This window comes from Aquarana catesbeiana, linkage group LG06 (genome assembly GCF_042186555.1).
Source record: "Aquarana catesbeiana isolate 2022-GZ linkage group LG06, ASM4218655v1, whole genome shotgun sequence".
In the NCBI taxonomy this organism is placed as follows: domain Eukaryota; kingdom Metazoa; phylum Chordata; class Amphibia; order Anura; family Ranidae; genus Aquarana; species Aquarana catesbeiana.
In genome coordinates, this window is record NC_133329.1 from 413,818,539 (window position 1) to 413,834,324 (window position 15,786).

A 15,786-nucleotide genomic window follows, 5' to 3' on the forward strand; every position below is an offset into this window, starting at 1 on the left:
ATTTTCGAGTTTTTGGGTTTTTGAATGCATTTTGTTCTTATTTTCGGATTTTCGTTCTTTTAAATTTTCGGATTTTCATTCTTATTTTCTAATTTTTCGAATTTCCATTTCTATTTGTTACGTTCACTAACAGCCAAATTTGAAAGGAAATTTCAATACCTAAAATTGAATGGTTCGTTATTATTAGTTAGTTAGTTATTATTTCAAATTTTTGGATTTTCGTTATTTCTAATTTTTGGATTTTTGGTTTTTCATTATTTTAAATTTTTGGATTTTCCTTTCTTATTTTCAGATTTCCGAATTGTAGAATTTCCGAAAAAAAGGAATGAAACAAAATCGCTAAAGCTCATTTTTCGGCAGTGCGCAGTGTATTATATACACGGCCCCGGTACATTGATCTCCCTGCCAACACAGTGAAAGAGAAGTGCATAAGCTGCAGAGGCGGTAAGAGGGAGATCTTAGTCCCCTCCGCTGCTTGCCCACTAGGTGATTAGGGTGTGCCCAGACACACCGGCACACCCGGTGCGCACGTCTATGCCGAAGCCTAGGTCTCTGTCAGGAGCCTTGCACCCCAAAGGATCAGGGAGTAGTCCTTCCCCTTCAGGGGGGGGGGAGCACACCCTGACGTGCACGTTTTAGTGTGTTTCACATGCACGTTTTTTGTTCTCCTGACGTTTTTCTTTTATTTCAGGTTTTTGCACCACTGCAGATTAAAAAAAAAACAAAAATAAAAAAATCTGTTCTGGTCTGTTCCAAAAGCACTGCATGGAGAAAGGAGGGAATTTAAATCCCTGGACTGCTGGAGCTGCTGCGGGGGGGGGGGGGGGGGATGGGTAGGGGTGACAGCTGAGTAACCTCGGAGGTAAGTGCAGCGGGGACCAGGTAGGTGGGTAGGTCATCCAGTGTTCACCTTTTCATGTTTTCTGTAAAGTAACTCTCTAAATAATGAGTGCAGATGATGGGAACCCCTGAACCCCAATAACTGTTCGGTATCGGGTCAGCAGGTCACTTAGTGAAGGTGATGAGATATTCGGGATAGGCCTGGATGTCATTAAATATCACATAGATTGAGGGGCTTGTGATATTGTCAGTGGTGCTGTCATACAGGTCGGTGGGGTTTGTGGGATTCTTAGGAGGGGGGGCAATCATCCCCTGTTTTCCGACACACGATACCCCTGTGACCACGCGGGCCAGGTACATGTACTTGTATCCATTCCCATCCGGACGGGAGTATGTGTCCTGTGCAGAATAATTGGCGTTCACTGCAAAGTACGTTCCATTTCCATAACAAGCCGCTGTACAAAGAAACAAAAAGAACGATTATTTTCTCTAATCAGGTATAACATCACATGTATACGACATACACAGATATACATGGTATTAACATTTTTAAACAGGTGTTGGGGACAGAATTCTTTGTTGGATCTCTACCTGGAATAATCTCCCTGGATGCCGGGGTCTGTGACAACAGCAGGGTAATGATGTGCCCATGGGTGCTCCGGGGTCAGAGACTGAGACCAGTGTGCTCGTTGTCCTCTCCTCTCTATAAAGGGCCCCTCACACCACAACCTTGTGCGGGAAAGCCGCGTTCCATGCGTTTCCACCCTGCATTCAATACGCACTGTAGTTGCGATCTGCAGGGGGTGTCAGTGTTAGGCTAACAACACCTCAAACTTGGGCTGCAAACGCAGTGAGTTTGCCTGCACTGAATCGAATGGGACAGAAGTACTATGTGATCGGCTTGCAGTGCGTTTTTTTTAACCACTTCAACACCGGGCACTTTCACCCCCTTCCTGCCCAGGCCAGTTTTCAGCGCTCTCACACTTTAAGTGACAATTACGCGGTCATGTAACACTGTACACAGAGGACATTTGTATCATTTTTGTCACACAAATAGAGATTTATTTTGGTGGTATTTGATCACCTCTGGGGGGGGTTTATTTTTTGCTAAACAAACGGAAAAAAAATAAAAAGTTTCAAAAATAAAAATCGTGTTTTTTTTTTTCTGTTATCAAATTTTGCAAATAAATAATCTTTTTTTATAAATATAGGCCAAAACGTATTCTGCTCCATTTCTTTGGTGAAAATTCCCACAATCAGTGTATATTATTTAGTCTGTAGGAAAGTTATAGAGTCCACAAAGGTTGGGATATACAGTATCTGACAAAAGTAAGTACACCCCTCACTCACATGTGTGTAAATATTTTCTTTTCATGTGACAACACTGAAGAAATGACACTTGTCTACAATGTAAAGTAGTGAGTGTACAGCTTGTATAACAGTGTAAATTTGCTGTCCCCTCAAAATAACTCAACACACAGCCATTAATGTCTAAACCGCTGGCAACAAAAGTGAGTACACCCCTAAGTGAAAATCTCCAAATTGGGCCCAAAGTGTCAATATTTTGTGTGGCCACCATTATTTTCCAGCACTGCCTTAACCCTCTTGGGCATGGAGGTCACCAGAGCTTCACAGGTTGTCACTGGAGTCCTCTTCCCCTCCTCCATGATGACATCACAGAGCTGGGGGATGTTAGAGACCTTGCGCTCCTCCACCTTCCGTTTGAGGATGTCCCACAGATGATCAATAGGGTTTAGGTCTGGAGACATGCTTGGCCAGTCCATCACCTTTACCCTCAGCTTCTTTAGCAAGGCAGTGGTGGTCTTGGAGGTGTGTTTGGGGTGGTTATCATGTTGGAATACTGCCCTGCGGTCCAGTCTCTGAAGGGAGGGGATCATGCTCTGCTTCAGTATGTCACAGTACATGTTGGCATTCATGGTTCCTCAATGATCTGTAGCCCCCCAGTGCCGGCAGCACTCATGCAGCCCCAGACCATGACACTCCCACCACCATGCTTGACTGTAGACAAGACACACTTGTCTTTGTCCTCCTCACCTGGTTGCCCCCACACACGCTTGTCACCATCTGAACCAAATACGTTTATCTTGGTCTCATCAGACCACAGGACATGGTTCCAGTAATCCATGTCCTTAGTCTGCTTGTCTTTTGTTTGTGGACTTTCTTGTGCATCATCTTTAGAAGAGTCTTCCTTCTGGGACGACAGCCATGCAGACCAATTTGATGCAGTGTGCGGCGTATGGTCTGAGCACTGACAGGCTGATCCCCCACCCCTACAACCTCTGCAGCAATGCTGGCAGCACTCATACGTCTATTTCCCACAGACAACCTCTGGATATGACGCTGAGCACGTGACCTCAACTTCTTTGGTGGACCATGGCGAGGCCTGTTCTGAGGGGAACCTGTGCTGTTATACCGCTGTATGGTCTTGGCCACCGTGCTGCAGATCAGTTTCAGGGTCTGGGCAATCTTCTTATAGCCTAGGCCATCTTTATGTAGAGCAACAATTCTTTTTTTTCAGATCCTCAGAGAGTTCTTTGCCATGAGGTGCCATGTTGTACTTCCAGTGACCAGTATGAGAGAGTGAGAGCGATAACACCAAATTTAACACACCTGCTCCTCATTTACATCTGAGACCTTGTAACACTAACGAGTCACATGACACCGGGGAGGGAAAATGGCTAATTGGGCCCAATCTGGACATTTTCACTTAGGGGTGTACTGACTTTTGTGGCCAGCGGTTTAGACATTAATGGCTGTGTGTTGAGTTATTTTGAGGGGACAACAAATTTACACTGTTATACAAGCTGTACACTCACTACTTTACATTGTAGACAAGTGTCATTTCTTCAGTGTTGTCACATGAAAAGATAGAAGAAAAGATTTACACAAATGTAAATGAGGGGTGTACTTACTTTTGTCAGATACTGTATATCTGAGAATTGATCAATCGTGATGTACTAATGGCCAATCTCATTTCTTGAACATGCCAGGACAGTACAAATACCCCCCAAATGACCCCTTTTAGAAAGTAGACAGTCCGAGGTAATTAGTAAGGAGGCATGGTGAGTTTTTTGAAGCTGTAATTTTTTGTCACAATTTTTTGTAAAATTAAGAAGAAAAATGCTTTTTTCAAATTGGTGTCGCGGTGACCTGGGACACTGACGGGTGACAGTATGTTAAAAAAACAAACATTTTTTTATGTTGAATGATGGCATTTTCCTTACACTCGGGTTGCACATGCATCACAATTGAGAGTTTTTCTTTTCTTTTGGTTTCTTTTTATTTTCCCTACACTTTTTTTTGTTCCTTTCCCAATTAATGGGTTAATTGTGTATTGTACTGAGCAATTTTAATGGCAACATGTGAGATATATTGTCAAGCTGTTTTAGGCTACCTGGTCACTGTACTTATTGTTCTCACTGTGCATGTACACCCAGTCTTTATGTTATTCTGCAATAAAAACGTTTGTAAACAAAAAAAAACAAACATTTTTAAATTTTTCTTTCAATTTTTTTAAAATATTTTTTTTTTCTTTTTTTACACACTGTGACCAGAGCAATACAGTGTTACCATAGTAACACTGTACTACTCTGGGGAGTTGATCAGGATTTTCTTTTTCTTACATGCTTTGTTTGCTTATAGCAGTGAATTTCGCTGCTATAAGCAAATCATTTTACTGAATGACAGTGTGTAGACACTGTGTATGGTTGTGATTAGCTGTGATTGGCCACAGCTAATCACATGGTACAAATAGGTTGTGATTGGCCCTGTCTGTATGATGCGATCACTGTGACCAATCACAGCTAGCAACACAATTGTATACGATGTATGGCATGAAAGGAAGTCATTCATTGTTTACAACTGTCCTGTGACCTGCTGTGATTGGTTACAGTGATAGGGTTGCCACCTGTCCAGGATTCACCCGGACGGTTCGGGTTTGGCATCATGCGTCCGGGTTTCAGACTGCCTGAAACCCGGACACATTAGTCAGACTGGACTATAGTTTCCCAGCAGGGTTGCTGGCTCCAGTTGTCTAAGCTGAGAGTGTCTTTTACACTCTCTATCATGCTGCCCAAAGCCAGCACTAACAATCCCCCCCCACATACAGATGGGAGAGTAGAGAGGGCCTTATCTGCACCTCTTCCTCCCACCCCTATCCCTCTGTGTCTGCCCACACTCCAATCCCCGGCACTGTGCCTCAGAAAAGGAAAGTGTGGGCTGGAAATTTTAAGTCCAGCAGCCTCAGATACATCTGGATGAGAGGTGCTGACTGCCAAGGGGTGAGTGAGCTCACCATACATCCCTGTCTGTGACTGAAGTCTACCCCCTTCTCTCTCCTGCCTCTGAGGGAGTACACTAAGATAAATCAGGGTTCTCAGAGCACCCCTTACATCAGAGCTCCCCTTTACACCAGAGGCCACAGTGTTTCCCTTTACATCAGAATCCTCTCCGTACATCAGAGTTCTCAGTGTTCCCCCTTAAATCAGGGTTCCCAGAGCATCCCTTATGTTAGAGTCCCCAGAGTTCTCCCTTACATCAGAGTCTGCAGAGTCCCCCCTTACAAATAAAGGGAACTCTGCAAGTTCCTATGTAAAAGGGGAACTCTGATGTAAAGGGGGACTCTTGTTATTAACTTCATATGATTAGAAATTTTATTTAATAGCAAATATATGTATAGTTTATACTACAAAAAAAAAATTCTGAGCGCCGCTAAAGTGTTCGGGTTTGATTTGAAGAAAAGGTGGCAACCCTATACAGTGATCACATGGTATTGGCAGTGGGTCGGTACATTGATCAGTTGTCCACCGTGTCCAGTGGACGCAGTGGCTGACAGATCACGCCGGAGCGCGACCTGAGGCATGTTCTTGGGAAGACGTCATATGACCTTCTCCCAGAATAATACGGTTACTGCCCGCCTGTCATTTTACAATGGTCCGGGCGGGAAGCATGCACTACTTTTGGTGCGGTCCGAATAGCACCTCACTGCACCACATGTGAATCGCACAGGAACATCAGCGCATGCCTGTGAGATTCCTGGTGTGAGATTTGGAGCTTCTGGATATTGTCCTCCAATGGATATTCCCTCATAGTGCAGCCAGTCTGCAGTCTCCACACCTGACCTCATCAACAGACTTCAAAGTGGGGCCAGATCTTCCAGGTTGCTAACATCTCTCCGACTGCCCCATATAATGGATTCTCCTTTCCGGTGTCTGGACTAGCAATTCTCTTTTGGTTACAAATCGAAATTCCAGCAAAATTTATTTAAATTATTTGGAGATGTGGATGTATCGGAATTACAACAGTAATGAATTTCAAAGAATCCAAAATAAATTAGAACTAAATGAATTATCCAAATTTGAATTAGAAAATCTATTTGATGTCAGAAATTAATTTGAAAATTAATTTGAAAATTAATTTGAATTTGAAATGGAAACATAGTGCAATAAAACCAGTAAGGAAAAAAAGTGAAATAAGATTATGATTCCTACTTAGGCTGCTGAAAAAATAAAATAAAATAAAATAAAAAAAGAAAAGAAAAGAATAGAATAGAATACGATAAAACAAATTAGAATAGAAAATAAAGGAATGGACTAGAATAGAAAATAAAATAATAGAATAAAACAGAAAATAATAAAATAAAACAAAGTAGAATAGAAAATAAAGGAATAGAATAGAATAAATCAGAATAGAATAGAAAATAAAAGACTAGATTAGCATAAAACAGAATACAAAATAAGGGAATAGACTAGAATAGAAAATAAAATAATGGAATAGAATAAAACAGAATAGAAAAAAAAAAAGAATATAGAATAAAAGAATAGACTAGAATAAAACAGAATGGGATAGAACCAATTAAACAGTAAAGAATAGAAAGGAATAGATTAGAAAAGAATAGAATAGAATAAAATAGAACAAATAAAGCCGTCTCCCCAAATTCGAATTGATTTGAAAATAACGGATGTACGACACAAATTTGTATATAATTATTTCTGAAAACGAATCAAACATAACAAATATAACGAAACAAAATTGAACGAATCCGAGACGAAGTGAAAGTTTCCATCATGTACATCTCTAGTCTGGACTCTGGAAGGCATTTGAACTCCTTTATCTGCCCCTCCTCTGATCATCTAACTGCTCTCTCGGCTTTGAAAGTCATTTGCTGTATCCACCGGCTTGAGGAATTTGTAGCTCTTCGGTGTCTGTCACCTTCTAGGAATTCTCATGGTTTACACACCGGGACGATAGTGACACAACATCCACACTCGTGAAGACCTGACACATGAGGGATGGTACGGAGGGTCCACACATAGTAAAAATGGGCTACCTAGATATAGGGTTTACTAACAGCAATGGACTACCTGGATATGGAGGACCCCATTTATCACCCTTATACCTTGGTGAGCACAGGGGTCCCTACCAGAGAATGGTATTAGCAGATGTGGTCACTCACCATTCTTTCCAGCGTAGCTCCTGTTAAATCCATTGTGGTTCACACTGTTCACAGTATTGGAGTTCAGACCATGGAAGAGCTGCTTCTCGTTAGTGGTGGAGCCATTCTTGTCATCAATACTTTGCTTCTTTATCTGGTAGTTTATCCACAGGTGGGGGTTCTGGATCTTCTCGATCTGCTCAGGACACAAATGTCATTATGTACCGAATGAATGGCAAGGAATGTGAAGATACAATCAGCCAGATGTACGACATCCTATCACAGAATATAAGAAAAATTCACTAAAGAGGACCAAATGATCTCCAAATGAGTCCCATGAAAAATCCCCCCCCCCCCAAATAATGTAGAGTGTACCCCCAAATCCCTGTTACATCATCCATCTCCATTGGATACTTCAAATACAGTGGCAGCTGGTGTTCAAAATTTTTTGGGGGGCGCAAACTAAAAAATACTGAAAAACAAACAAACATCAATTGCAGCCACTGTGCCCATCAAACGCTGCCACTATGCCCCATCGAATGCTGCCACTGTGCCCATCAAATACTGCCACTGTGACCCCCCTGCCCGCTTGCTGTCTGCCCGGCACTTACCCTGTCTCAGTGAAGCAGCGGGTGACGGTGACGAGCGGTGTGCTCCATGCATCTCCTGCCGCCCTCTCCTCCCGTCAGGTGTTCAATCACAGCGCCTGTCGTTTCAGCCAATCAGGTGACAGGTAACAGACCTGAGCACCTGATTGGCAGAGAGGTGGTTGAGTGTTAGGAAAGCGAATATTAATTCGCTTTTCTAACACACCTGAGTGGACTGTGAGCGCCAAGAATGGCGCTTGCAGGTCACCTTTTTTGAAGCCTAATAGAACCAATCACTCTAATCAGGTGTTTAAAAAAAAAAAACCCTGTCGCTGTAATTCAGGCGCCTGAATAGGGGGTGGCAGCGGCAGCCATGGATAGATTCATGCAATGCATGTATCTATCCATTATACATAGAGGGGGTGGCTGGAGAGAGGGGGAGGTGCCCTTATGGACGCACCGCCACTGTTCAAATACATCAAAAAGATGAATTACCTTGATAATTTCCATTTGGCAGGACCTCCTGAATTGTTTCTCCACATCTGTGTTCTCCTGACTCCCAGCACCTAACGGGACCACCTTGACATAGTCATTGTTCATTGGATCCCAGTGTTGGGGGACATGTAATCTTCCTGTAATAGAAACACTCAGTAGTGATATCTGCCCTCTGCTTGCACACCCTCCCTGTATAATAATGTCCATTGTGTGCCATATACTGTATACTACAATCAGCTGATGATTCTAGGGGGGGGACTACAACTCTAGCAAATTAATAAATCGTCACCTTATATTTCATTATAATGGACTCCAGCTCCACTATAACAGTTGGGGGCTGCACTGTGTCACTGTCAATTCGATATTCCAGTCGCACACGTTCCCGGACAAATGGCAATAGAACATTAACGGGTGCTGTAACGATTACCAGTTGGGTTCTGGAAGCATCCAACAGAGGTACATCTTCACCAGCACACCATGGATCAGCAATCAAGATTGTCCAAAAAAGGTTTTTTAATCGAAAACGGTCACATCACAGGGGAGGTGCAACGGTTCGGGGCCACGCAGGACCCCTTCGTCAGGCAAGTGATGGGGTGCACAGTAAAATACAACATATATATAGTGGTCACCAATAAAGAGAACAACAAGTGCAGAGTGAGAGAAATAGTCCCCTCCCCCTCCCACTGACGTCAATCTGACGTCAGAATCCCGCCAGAATCATTTAAAATCATAGTTTATATACATAATCAATAATCCTAACCACAATGGCAAGCATAAATTGTTGTAATACAAAGTGGCGTCAATACCTGTCTTTGATTGTGTTCGATCGGCAAGCATTGCTGATTTCGCCCGCTCGGGGCGTACTGTTGCCTAGGACCCAGCGACTGTCAGTCAGCTGGAGGTCCAGGGAGCCAATAGCATAGCGCTACGTGGGTAGCGCATGCGCCCGGCTCGTTGGCAACCCCTGAATGCGAAGGACGCCTGGCAGCGGGGCCGCCGTCGTCACGGTAACCTGTGACGTGCGGCCGACGCCACGTCAGGTAACCAAGGGGAGGAGGGAGCATACGGGGAGAGGAGAGAGGGGAAAGAAAAGCGATATAGCGGGGAAGAGCATGAGAAGGTGCTGCAGGAAATGGTGTGAAGGTGAAGAATCAAGGGAAAGAAATGCTGTGACAAGATCAATGGGATATAGCAAAAAGGAAAGAAGTGGAGAATAGAACAGAATAAAGTGACTGAAATAGATAAAAACCCATGTCATGGCAAGCGTGACAGGGTGAAGGAAGGGGGGAAAAAAACACAAGGGGGAAATAAAAAGGGGGGAAGAAGGGGGGAGAAAAGAGGGGAAGAAAAAACAAAACAAACTGAAATAAACAAAGCACGGGGTGCAAGGGAATGTGAAACAAGTTGCAGTGTATAGGGCAGGGAAAAATAGTTGAAATAAAAGAAAAAGAAAAAGGGAAAAAAAGGAAAGAGGGAAAAGAAGGAAAGAGAAGGAAAAAAGGAGAAAAAGAAAAAGAGGAAAAAAAGGAAAAATAGGGGAAAAAAAGGGAAAAAAAAGGGAAAAGAAAGAAAAAAAAAGAAAAAAAGAGGGGGAAAAAAAGGGGAAGAGAATCAAAGGGAAAAAAGGGGAATAAAAGGAAAAAAGAAAAAAAGAAAAAAAAGAAAAAAGAAAAAAAGAAAAAAAGGGGGGAAAAAAGGAAAAAAAGGGGAAACGAAGGAGAAAAGGGAAAAAAGGAAGAAAAAAGGAAAAACAGGAAGAAAAAGGAAAAAAGGAAAAAAAGAAAGAAAAGGGGGAATAAACGGGAAAAAGGGGGAGAGGATAAACAAGGGAAAAAAACAGAAAAAGGTAAAAAGAAAAAGGAAAAAGAGAAAGAAAAGGAAAAAAGCAAAAAAAGCAAAAAAAAAGGGGGGGGGGAAGAAAAGGAGGGGGGAAAAAAAAGGGGGAGGGGGGGAAAGGGGGTGAAGAAAAAGGGAAAGAAAAAATGGGGGGGGGAAGGAGGAGAGGGAAAAGAAAAGAGGAATCTGGGGGTATCAAATGTGATTACCAGCGGGAGCCCGAGGGCTAGATAATATCCAATAAACTTAATTGGGAATTTAGTAAAGGACTCATTGTCATAAGTACAAAAATGGTTAGAGTGCCCGCTGGATGATTACCACTGATAAATACCAGATGCGAGGAGAGATGAAAAAGTAGTAAAAGGTCCCCAAAGGGGAGAGAAGTACCAGGTATATAAATACAAGGTATATATAAACATCCGATGAGTAATTGCTAGAGTGATACTTGGATGATCAAAATTGCGCGTTTTACGTCATCCTGGGTGGAAAAGAAAACATACATGTGAAACAATCATCTTTCATCAATGAAGCATGTGAACGACAGGTTAGTATTGAGTCCCCCAGGGTGTACCGTGCCCAGGGTATAAATCCAGTAGGCCTCGCGGCGGAGAAGTAACAGATCTCGGTCCCCTCCTCTATGGGGAGGTTTGATGTGCTCAATCACCATCCCACGGAGCTCATGTGTTTGGTGTTTAGCTGTTACAAAGTGTATTGCCACCGGTTTGTTGGGATCAGCCTGTTCACCCTTTTCGGTCTTTCAGTCGCTTCTGTGTTTCTGGAATTTTTTCTTTTTTTTTTTAAATCAGAAAAGAAAATTTATTTTTGACTTTAACATTACATAATATATGACAGTTGATGTAATGCAATATCATGGCAATATGGAACATACATCTTCAACAACACATCATCGGATACCACCGGATATCAATGTCCTTAAGAATGCGTTTTCCTATTACATTGTCATAGCCATATAAAGAGAGCAAAGAGAAGAGTATAGAAGGGTAGGAACAGAAATAAAGAAAAGCAAGCAAACAAAAAAAAAACTTTTCTCATTTCTCTTTTTTTTTTTTGCCTTTTTCTTACTCAAGCTTCCCCAATACCCTAAGGGCATGGGGTATCAAAATATCATAAAAGTTGCCTCAGCCCACCATGGCATGTTGCTTCCCCTGGAATCACACATTTTCTTTTTGCCAAGTATTTGGCTACCTCATTACCAATGCAGTTAAAATCTTACATTTGTAATAGCCTATCTTTAATCAGCTGATGTGGTGCTAAACCCGGGACATCTAGCCAAGCCTGCCATAATGAGTAGAACTTGCGTGGAACTTTTCTGTGTTGGTATGTTAGTTTCTCCCTGATTAGTAATTTTTTATCCTGTTCCACCCATTGTTTTCTAGTGGGTACTCTGGGAGTGATCCATAGTTGAGCAATGAGTTTATAATTGCCATATTGGTGTATGCCCTATGAAACCTCTGATCCCCACTATTTTTTTCGTGTGAGCCCACAATGTTTTAAGCATTCTCACTGTAGGGGCTTCAGGGTCAAGATGCATGTAGCCCGCCTCCAGGCACTCCAGAGCCGTCACACTCTCATCCTGTACAGCTTGCAGTCTGCGGATAGGGTCCGCTAGATCTGTCACCCCCCAGCCCCCCAGTTGCTGGAGCTGGGATGCTAGGTAGTAGGCCCTAGAGTGAGGAACTGCCAACCCACCCTCATCCTTTCTATACTGTAGTGTCTTTAAGCTAATCCTTGCTGTCTTTTTGCTCCAAATCAGTTCCCTGAATTGGGAGTCTATCCTGTCAAACCACTTTCTAGGGATCCAAACCGGGGAGTTGTTAAATATATACAAGAGCTGCGGTGCCCATACCATTTTTATCAAATTAATTCTTCCTACCACTGAGAGTGGCAGTTTGCACCAGGACGTGCATTTTTCATGGAATTTACTAAGTAAAGGAACTAGGTTGAGGTTTATATATTGGGATGGGTTTGGGGATATCTGTATACCTAGGTAACGAAAGGCTGGTACTATTTGTATCATCTCAGCTCCCTGTGGTAATGGTTCAGTTATGGGATCTACCGGCATCAACACTGACTTATTCCAGTTAATGGAAAAGCCTGACAGGTTTCCGAATTCTTTAATGAGGGACATAACATGCTTTAATGTATCCTGTGTGTCTCCCAAGTACAGTAAAGTATCATCCGCATACATGGAGACGACATCTGTGCCCGTATTTCGTTTGAATCCTGTTATGTTTGGGTCCCCCCTTATCTTTGCTGCCAGAGGTTCCAGGGCCAAGGCAAACAGCAGGGGCGACAAGGGGCACCCCTGCCTAGTGCCTCGAAACAAGGAAAATGGTTCTGACAGTTCACCATTAATTCTAATCCTAGCTGAGGGCGCTGCGTATAACAGTTGAACCCATTTAATAAATGTTGCCCCCAAGCCCATATGTTCAAGTACCTTCCACAGGTAAGGCCATTCGACGCTGTCGAAGGCCTTAGCTGCGTCCAACGAAAATATTGCTCTATTGCCAGGTTTATCCACAGGAATCTGTAGGTTCAGAAAGAGCCTCCTAATATTTTGGGCCGTGGATCTGGTTGGAATGAATCCTGATTGATCCCTATGCACTAGTTTGTGTACAACCTTGGCTAGTCTGGTTGCTAATATCCTAGCCAACAGCTTCACATCCGCTGTAAGCAAGGATATAGGTCTGTATGAGTCTGGTGATGTTGCATTCTTGTCTGGTTTCAACAGTACGATAATAATCGCTTCATTCATGGAATCAGGAAGTTTACCTTCCCTTAATCCTTCATTGTATACTTTTAATAATTCAGGGAGCAATGTATCTGCATATCGCTTATATACCTCGGATGGGAGACCATCTATTCCTGGAGATTTATTGTTATGCGACTGTGCTAGAGCGATAGACAATTCTTCCTCAGTCAGTTGCGCATTAAGCATATTAACATCCGAGGCTGACAAGCGAGGCAGCTCACACTGTTCTAAAAAATCATCTATCTGTTCCCCTGTGGGTTGTACCTGAGAGGTGTAGAGGGAGGCATAAAATGACTTAAAAATTTGTAATATGTTTGCGGTCTGGTATTGAGGGGATCCCTGCTCGTCACAAATGGCCGAAATCAGGGAGGAGGGCCGCTGCGCACGCGCCATCACAGCTAGCATGTGCCCAGTCGCCTCACCTTCCTCAAAATGGCTCTGTTGTAGGAAAAAATGTTTGTTTTCGGCCAGTTGTAACGCCAGTTGTGTGGACATGGACTGAGCTCCCAACCACGCTCTTTTTGTATCTTCTTTAGGGTCAGCTATAAATCTATCCTCAGTCTTAGTGACCTTTTCTCTTACCAGTGTTTCCCATGCCTTAGTGTCTGTTTTAATGCGATTTATTATTCTGATAAATTGGCCACGTAAATATGCTTTTGCTGCATCCCATACTATACTGCGCGTAGTACTACCCAGGTTGTCCTTAAAAAAAAGTTGTAATGAGACTCGTATGGGGTCCTGTTCTGGGAACAGTGAAAGCCAGAAAGGGTTTAACTTCCACCCTGTCCTTTTCTCTGTGACGGGGAGCAGAATAGTCACCCAAAATGAGGAGTGATCTGAAATATGTCTGTCACAATAATCTGACTCCGCTACCAATGGCAGCATTGCGAGATTGCCGAGACCCAGATCTATTCTGGACAGTCCCCCATGTGATGCTGAGTGGCATGAGAATTTTTTGGCGTGTGGGTGACCTTGCCGCCATATGTCTGTCAGTCCAAGTTCCCCAAGTAACCTGGCAAAGGGTGTAAACCCCCCACCTCCCAGCGGTATATTAGTTGGGGCTGGGAGCTTGATACATTAAGAATTTGTTGAAGTCTCCTAATGCTAGGAGCGGAGTATCAGGAAATTGAGCCATAAACCCTGCCAGACACCTGAGGACCCCTGTCGAAAATGGCGGCGGTATATATATTCCCGCTATAATACATGAAAAACCAAATATTTTACACAATAAGAACACATATCTCCCTCCTGGGTCTATAATTTTCCGTATGCATTTAAACTCTACATCCTGGCGAATCAGAATGCTGACTCCTCTGGAATATGCTGTATAAGTCGAGTGAAATTGAATATTATATATGCGAGGGCTGAAACTGGGCGCCGGATCTGGAGAAAAATGCGTTTCCTGTAGGCACACAATTCCAGCCCCCACAAATCTAAGGTGTCTAAGAACCGCTACTTTTTTTATTGGGTTGCTTAGTCCTCGAACGTTCCAGGACATAAATTTAAATTTAAATTTAACCGCCATAAGGAAGTCTATCTATCAATAAGAATAATAACCACACATTTGCCGTACAATCCCCCTCCAGCATTCGTGTTAACTCAGTATATGGACATAAAGAAGCTGCATTTGCTAAACCAGTTTTACCATATGTACATGTGAACACGCACAGGGTGACCTTACAGTTCGTGATGGGGTTGGTCCTTCGTGTAATTCTTGGTGGGCTAAAGCAACATCCGATGGTATAACGTAAGTCTTGTAAGAAACAAAAATAAACTGTTAAAGCCAACATGGCTCCTGGCCAAACAGGCCTCTGAATGTATAGTCTCCCTAGCTTAGCCATGGATGGGGGAGGGCAGTGGAAACTCCCGTTAAGATAGTGGAGGGGGTTTCACCTCTGCATACTACGTGGGATGTACCGCGTAATTATGTTTCTAGTGTTCTCCTTTTTCAACCCGCCTTGACTAGGGGTAACGGAACAGAAAGAAAAAGATAAAATAAAAAAGGATTTTTTTCCGGAATTGCAGCCATTCCAAAGGGATCAACGTACCCTGAACCTGTGATCAGTGCGTCCTGAAGAAAAGTCAATGAAAAATGATGAATCTCTCAGCTGACATCAGAAAAGTCATTATATGTTCAAACCGGTGCTTGACGTTGCGATTTGGCTGCCCTAATTGCACGTTCCTCTCGGTCCAGCCACTGTGCAGCCATGTCCGGACGATCAAAGAAGTGTGTTGCTCCCAGGGCTGTTACCCTGAGGCGCGCAGGATATAGCATTGCATACTGTACACTTAGTTCCCGGAGCCTCTTTTTCACCTCAATAAATTTAGCACAATGTTTTTGCAGCTCTGCAGAGAAATCTGGAAACAGAGAAATCTTGGAGTTGTCGATAGCCAGACTGCCACTCATGGTTCTAGCCTTAGACAGGATAGCATCTCTATCTTTGTAGTTAAGTAACTTGAAAAGAAATGGACGTGGGTGATTACCCGGTGGCAGGGGACGTGCTGGCACCCTATGCGCCCCTTCTACAGCAAAAAGTGGGGAGAAGGCCTCTTTGCCAAAAGTATTTATTAGCCATTGCTCAATGAATGAGACAGGATCCTTGCCCTCAGCCCGCTCTGGAATACGATGCGATTTTCTAGGTCATCTAAACGTGCTGCATGCTGGTCTGTGAGATGACAATTGTATTGTAGATCTCTTTGCATGGGGGTCATTTCATCTTCCATTGTGCTTATTCTACCCTCTATGGCGGAGGTACGCTCCCTCAGCTTTTGCATATCATGGCGCACAAACGATATTTCAG

General features: G+C 43.2%; 1 protein-coding gene across 1 annotated transcript; it reads right to left on the minus strand.

Moving 5' to 3' along the window:
- Positions 1–919: 919 nt before the first annotated feature.
- LOC141148097 (protein mono-ADP-ribosyltransferase PARP15-like) lies at positions 920–15,392 on the minus strand. The gene is made up of 4 exons (XM_073635249.1): positions 15,126–15,392; positions 13,076–13,249; positions 7,316–7,490; positions 920–1,295 (listed from the first exon to the last, which is right to left on the minus strand). Exons 1-4 carry the CDS (start codon positions 15,390–15,392, stop codon positions 1,006–1,008), a joined length of 906 nt encoding a protein of 301 aa, XP_073491350.1. The 3' UTR covers positions 920–1,005.
- Positions 15,393–15,786: the final 394 nt, after the last annotated feature.

What these genes read in the sequence shown, in the direction of transcription:
- LOC141148097 (XM_073635249.1), bottom strand. Translation starts at nt 15,392, where the DNA reads ATGAGTGGCAGTCTGGCTATCGACAACTCCAAGATTTCTCTGTTTCCA. An exon ending in TAGATGGTCTCCCATCCGAG is followed by an intron (nt 7,491 to 13,075) that starts GTATATAAGCGA and finishes TGTCCTGAGCAG; the next exon opens with ATCGAGAAGATCCAGAACCC. An exon ending in GAGCTACGCTGGAAAGAATG is followed by an intron (nt 1,296 to 7,315) that starts GTGAGTGACCAC and finishes TTCTTTGTACAG; the next exon opens with CGGCTTGTTATGGAAATGGA.